General features: G+C 35.6%; 2 protein-coding genes across 2 annotated transcripts; one reads left to right on the top strand and one right to left on the bottom strand.

Annotated features, from left to right (window-relative positions):
- The first annotated feature begins 356 nt into the window (after positions 1-356).
- LOC120718648 lies at positions 357-2482 on the top strand. The gene is made up of 6 exons (XM_040007240.1): positions 357-502; positions 655-803; positions 913-986; positions 1096-1188; positions 1350-1448; positions 1664-2482. The coding sequence occupies exons 1-6, from the start codon at positions 395-397 to the stop codon at positions 1828-1830; spliced, it is 690 nt and encodes a 229-aa protein (XP_039863174.1). The 5' UTR covers positions 357-394; the 3' UTR covers positions 1831-2482.
- Positions 2483-2919: 437 nt separating this feature from the next.
- Positions 2920-5497, bottom strand: LOC120718565 (adenosine receptor A3-like). The gene is made up of 2 exons (XM_040007106.1): positions 4572-5497; positions 2920-4230 (listed from the first exon to the last, which is right to left on the bottom strand). Exons 1-2 carry the CDS (start codon positions 4898-4900, stop codon positions 3585-3587), a joined length of 975 nt encoding a protein of 324 aa, XP_039863040.1. The 5' UTR covers positions 4901-5497; the 3' UTR covers positions 2920-3584.
- Between the last annotated feature and the right edge of the window lie 1346 nt (positions 5498-6843).

Below are 6843 nucleotides of genomic sequence, written 5' to 3'. Positions count from 1 at the left end.
AATATTGCTCCAGTTTCCTAAAGCACACAACCTTTAAAAGCATGATGTTGCATAAATATGAAAAACTTCAGCATAACTGACCCCCCCCAACACACACACACACACTCACTGTATTTTGCAGCTGTGAATGTATTCATTTAACACATTTTGAACATGGATTTCATATATCAGTGTTCTGTTATGTGCTTCTGCAAACCTAACTATTTTGCTGCACCATGTTTGACGAATAAACATCAGCTTGGTCAAATAACATCAGGGTTAACATGTGGTTATCTGTTCTGTAGCTACCCAGACAGGGGCGGGTGGATGAAGCAGAAAAATAACTGGTTGGTGATATTATTTTAAGGCAGAGCTGACACCAACAAGGGGCTTTAGAGAACACATATCTGTGAGGATGAAGACTTTGAGTGCTGCTCTTGTTTTGCTGAGTCTCATCTCAGTGGGCCAGCCTGCATCGCTGGCCTGTGAGAAGCTGTTAAAGCCAGTCGACCAACGTCCAGATGTAAGTGTCTTTCCACATTTGTTTTGTTTCAGCTGTTAAAACTTGCAATTTTTTTTCTGAGATGTGATGGAGGGAAATATTCTGAATGGTTTTTTTGTGAATTTCCAAAATAAATAATGAATCAATCAATTAAAACAAATCTTTTATTTCAGCTGCCTGGGAGGTGGTACTTTATAGCTGTGTCCACAGAGTTTTGCCTGTCTTCAACATTAGTCAGTGCTTTATTTTCCCCAAGTGCCGCAGTGGATGTCATTTCTAAGGGCGAACCAAACCTCTATGGTGATACTACTTATTTGAAAGCGTAAGTAATGTTTTATTTTTTGTTTTTTAGTTAAATTAATAGCATTTAACATGGTAACATTGTTCAGCTGTTCTTTCAGGTGTTAAATCTGTAATGATGAATGTTGCAGGAATGGAGTTTGTATCAACGGAACCTCAACATTTCTCTATGCAAACAGCAGCATATTTGAACTCGACAGTGAAAGTAAGAGGTTTTTCTTTTAAATATACTCTGACTACAAGCTGTAGTTCAATAACAATTTAATATATTACTACCATTTAAATACTTTAAATGACTTTAATGATTCCAACAGATGCCACAGTTGATCAACCAGACGTGCTGCTGCACACTGGCTGTCCTGACTGCCTCGTCTCTAAAGAGGATAAAAGTCATCTTTTGCTCTTAAGTAAGGTGGCAGGGCTGGGGGCTTTTAGACCATTCATAATTTGTAATTTCCTGTTGTAGTTAAACAAAAAGCAAAATGCACGCTGTGAGAAATACAAGGTTCAATACAATCCATCATATTATCACAGGCCTTTTATCTCAGATGTCTCACTGCTTCACCAGGTAGACGAACAGCTGTTTCTGCTGCTGAGCTGACGGAGTTTGAGACACAGGCAGAGTGTCTGGGATGGTCTAAACCCCAACTCCTCAACACTGATCATGGTGAGACTTTTACAGCAACCAAAAAAAAAGGATCAGATAGCACAGATGAAAATGATCCTCTTTCTTCTTTCAAAAATGTGTTTTTATGTCTTTTGGGCAGCATGATGATTTTATGATGGTGTAGCACACTCTGTGTCACTTTTGAGTATGCATATTTAAATCAGTTTAAGTTTTAACATTTTATTGTCATTTCCTTTCCTACATTCCATATACAGACTATGAAAAGTGTGTGCAATTTGACGAAGATATGGATGAGGATAAATTAAGCGAAGTGCTTCAGAGTTTCTTTCAGAAGACGCTTGAAAGGATGAAAACCACATATCACTTGTTAACCAAATGCATGGCAGAGGGTTTTATTTCATATTTCCCCTCATTGTTTTAAGAACTAAATGTCCAGTGCATGCTGAACTTTATTTTCATATCTAAATATGACTTTTAATCTATATATGAATGCCTCTTTTAATTACTGAATTGAGCTTTTTTTTTCTTCATTTAGAAGTGCAAGTTTTTTAAATAAAAGTCTGTACGTCCATGTATGTTAAAAATTTCTTTGCAATTTATGTGTGAGGCCATAGCCATGCTAGCAGTTCTATGAGGCTCCATATAGACATCAGTGTTTCGAACCATGTAATACAAATAACAAACAACTAAATATCAATGATAGGATAATAGTGCAAACCAGGTATTATGTTTACCATGATAATTTGTGGTGTAACTGTAAAAAACAATCACAGATTGGTTTGTAACCTATTTTGGAACCACATTTGATGCATTTATTTTAGGTTCTAAATTTCTTTTCTTAGTTTTGTCTTATTTTAAGTGTCATATAGCCAGAAATTGGTGCTTTTAGCTCTTAAAAGACTGCTTGGTTCCAACATTTGAACAGAAATGATGGCTTATTAACTGTTGTTGTAAAATCAAAAGTAAAAGGATAAAAACAGATATTATTGTTTTTATATTTTCCACAAATTCTTAACAGTAAGTTGCTTTTCTTTGCTTTTACATTTCAGTAAATATTTCTCAAATCCTTATGAGCTATATGGATTGTCATTTAGAACACCAAGAATTTTGGTTTATTATCTTTATGTTTGTTGTGATTTTTGCAGAGCTGCAAAGGTTTAGGAAAGTAACTTTGAGGTTTGAATAGAAAATGTGCATAAATTGTGCCATGCATTTATGAGAAACCCATGAATCCATTCTCTTCCACTGGGCTGGAAGTTATCTCTGATTTAAAAAAGATATTTTTATAGTTATTTTTGTTTGTGAAATAATGGCATCATGGTCACATTCACTATGGCCATCTGCACTATTCTTTTCTTTTCTTGTTTTTTTAATTTTAAGTGCATTATAATTCCTCTTATAACCAATTCATAAACAGCTTGTGCTTTCAGACACAATGCTCCAGCTTTTTTGAACAATTTACAAAACTTAATGTGAACACTGAAATGGGAGTGTGGCATGGACTTTAATGTTGCTTATTCTTCCATAATCAGGATAAATCACATATGTTCAACACAGAATGTCTATAAACCTTTCTATCTGCTTAAATGAGGAAATTGTTAAATATATATCTCTGTATCACATGCAGCATGTGATAAACTATTTGGTTGCACTGACAACCATCTTGGACAAACTAAAAATGTGCTTGACATGATACAACAATTTTAAAGTGGAACTCGGAGACCGCTCATGAATGTAGTTGTCAGTTGAATGTCTCACTTCCTCTTAGGCTTTAATCTACTTTGGTAATACAAAATTAAGTGCACGTACAGTTGTTTCCTGTGCTGCATAGTTCCAGATGTGAGTAAGGATTTCCTTAAATCTTCAATACAAAGATAAAATCTTAAAGACAATATAGTTTAAAAAATGCATGAAAACCAACAAAGCAGCAAATACAAAATTTACATGTTGTATAAAAAAAAAACTAGATGCAGCATAGAGATTTTAAAATATGATAAAACAAACCAATCAGATATCACAAAAAGTACTTTGTTTTATAGTAATACTTGAATAAAGTACACAAGTCAATGAAACAAAATATACTAATCCTTATACTTAGATATAATCGGGGGGAAAAGACAACAAAAAATCAGCCTTATAATTAGAACAAAAAGGCAAGAAAACAGAAATCTGCCTTCAGTCATTTGACACAATGTGACTGCTGGATCTTTTGTCTGTCATTTGGCTTGTCAAGGATTCTTGATTTTCAGCAACACGTGAAACACACTTTCTCCAGATCTTCAGATAAGCTTTCTTGATTTTTTGTATTTTGAATGCATACACAACTGGATTGACCGCTGAGTTAGCATGAGACAGAATAATACCTATATATAAAACTATTGGTGGTATATTTGTCACCTCACCAAAATAAACAAGGCAATTCATTATGTGAAGCGGCAGCCAGCACAGGGCAAACAGGGCGAAGACCAGAGCTAGAGATCCTGCCAGCTTTTTCTCTTTTCTTAGGTAGTTCTGAGACAGTTTTTGAGCACCACTGCCTGGTTTCCCTCGAAGGTGTCCTTTTATAATACAGAAAACATGGGTATACAACGTGGCCATTACCAACAGAGGTATCAGATTCAGGGAAAAAAAACTGAAATAAACCAGGTATGACATGGGAATTACAGCTATAAACTGGCAGACAATTGTAGAATTGGCTGAATTAGACAAGGTTTGATGGTTGTACCACCCAAGCATGGGAGTAAAGCTGAGAGGGATTGCAACAATCCAACATGCTGCCACCACAAGATAGGAGTGTCCCTGTGTCACAATCCTTTTGTACCTATTAAAAAATGAAAACAATAAAATAGTCTCACAAAAAAAATTGAAATAGCATAAAATGATTTTTTTTTAAAACAAAATAAATTGTTAGTGAAGTACTGGTCGATGTGATAAAATGATATAGTAAATGGTAAATGGTCTGTATTTGTATAGCGCTTTACTAGTCCCTAAGGACCCCAAAGCACTTTACACATCCAGTCATCCACCCATTCACACATACCATATAAACCACAAAGTCCATAATTACTACTTCCTACTACTAAATTACTATGTTCACTATTCAACTATGAGTCATTTTAGTTTGTTTTTAAAAAAATGTGTCGTATTAATCCATACTCTTACCTGAGAGGGATATACACCCGGAGGAAACGGTCAAGCGAAATAGCCAACAGAGACAGAACTGAAACGAGGGTGAACAGAATGACCACACAGCTGATGAAGAGACACGTATTGAACGAAGTCTTCACCCGTCCATCCACCACTACAGCCAATGGTATGGCCACACATCCAACCAGAAAATCAGCCATAGCCAGAGATGCAATAAGGCAGAATGTTGGCTGTTGAATGCTTTTAGTGGTCCAAAGTGCCAAAATGACCAGCATGTTACCCAGACAGCAACTAACTGCAATAAGCACTTCAACCAAGGTGTAAATCATTACTCCCAAATTCATTGTGCTTTCTATCTGGCTGATGATTGTCAGTTGACGGTGCAGTATATTTGAGTGTGAGTCTGAGCTTCAGTGTGGTATGTAAATCTATATAACATTTGAGGAAGTCCTTGGTCTCTTAGCAGCAATTTTTTTAAATAACACATACAGATAGATATGCATGTAAGAGGATGCAAAAGAAAAAAAAAACACTGGTGCAATTATGAGTAACTAAAAAAACATCTCTCATGTCGAAGCTACACAAGCCACAAAACCCACATCCTGAAACAACATACACCTAAGTGATATCTCACAAATGGGGTGGACGTTTTGGGTGTTTGCTCTCCGTGTTATGTTTTTGCAAATCAGATGGTATACTGATAGATGGTATAACAGACTGTGCAATTGTGCAATATATTTCCTCTGCCTCAGCTTAGATTCTGCATAAATACTGTATCAGTGAAGGTGACATTGACTTTGAAAAAAAAAAAGACAAATAGCGTAGATTGTGTACATGTGTATTCTTATGGCATCCCATTTCTAAGAACAAAATTTTCACATCTTAAAACAAACCTCTCTTTAAGGGCCTCTAGCATGGCATTTGGTGTGTCTTAGTTAGCTATTTGTTTCCACACTAACAGACAGTATAAGCCAGTTGTTTAAAAAATGTTTCAGGCAATTTAAACCATGAACAAACCTTTAATAATGACTATTTGGAGCTTAACTGTGTAAACACTGCATTTATACTATTATAATTCATTATTCAAAATTACAACATTTTGCACATTATTGTTACTATTGGTAGTAGTAGTAGCAGCATGTATTCTTGTGTTTTCTTCTTGAGGACACGAATGGTGTACACAAACAACATTTTGAACTGTTACACTGTTACTCCTATGTAATATGTATTACAGCCTCATAGATTGCATATGTAGATATTCTGCATATCAAGGCATTTAAAAGGGCAGTCACAGGTAGCAGCCGCAGTGCATGCCCCCAACCCCAGCACATGCAAGTGAATGTGTTTAAAGTTCATAGGGAACTCTGAAGTAGATAAAGGAAGTGTTGGGCATTGATGCTCAGTAGTAGTTTTGCAGATATGCAGAATGTGTGGGTAGAAGGTTAACCTCACTCTCCCCAGCAAATCGCAATGATACACACAATCATGTGAAAAGGAATGTTTGCATAGGACTCTATGAACTCCCATGAAAAACCGCATACAGCTTTACCGTTTCCAGCAGCCAGGCACTGCTAATCAGATGCACTTGATTGAAATATCATCAGCAACCACATCTATTGCTCATCTGGTATATTCAGATGTGGTTTAACACACACACACACACAAAGCAAAAAACAGGGCTACAGGTATACAGGCCTCAGTTAGCATGTCAAATCTTAAAGTTCATGACAGCGCAACTGAAAAAAGGCTGAAGATGCCACTCTTGTTTGTAAGAGTTGCCAGAAGAAAAACTCGTCTCTATAAAAAGAACATAGAAGCAAACTTTAGGATTGAAGAGTGTCAATCCTAAACTGACTTTTAACCTTTTAATGCCTGGTGTATTACATTTGACAAATAGAGTTTTTCCCCCAGTTTTTGGGACTTCAACATCATCAGTGGGAATTTTTCCCCCTGAAAAACCTAAATAAATTGCACAATACATTTTTAAGCAATTAAAAAAATCAGATAAGCAAATATGATACAAATTAAATGTCATATATGGAGATTGGAATGTGATTTATTTTTTAAACAATTACACAAAATTAAACAAAAGAAAATTAAATAAACACCATTTTCAAAAAAAATAAAATTTCTACCAATTATTTTATGATTCAGGCTTTAAAGGGTTAAAACAATGTGGCAACAAGTGGAGATCTTTGGCTATGATGCAGGGCTGTGTTTAGAAAAAACTATTTACGGCATATCAGCACAAACATCTCATACCAACTATAATGCTAAGTTGTGGTAA

The sequence above is a fragment of the Simochromis diagramma genome, unplaced genomic scaffold (genome assembly GCF_900408965.1).
Source record: "Simochromis diagramma unplaced genomic scaffold, fSimDia1.1 OVJJ01000320.1, whole genome shotgun sequence".
NCBI lineage: Eukaryota > Metazoa > Chordata > Actinopteri > Cichliformes > Cichlidae > Simochromis > Simochromis diagramma.
Note: the sequence above shows the minus strand (reverse complement) of the source record. Positions and strands in the feature narration are given on the sequence as shown.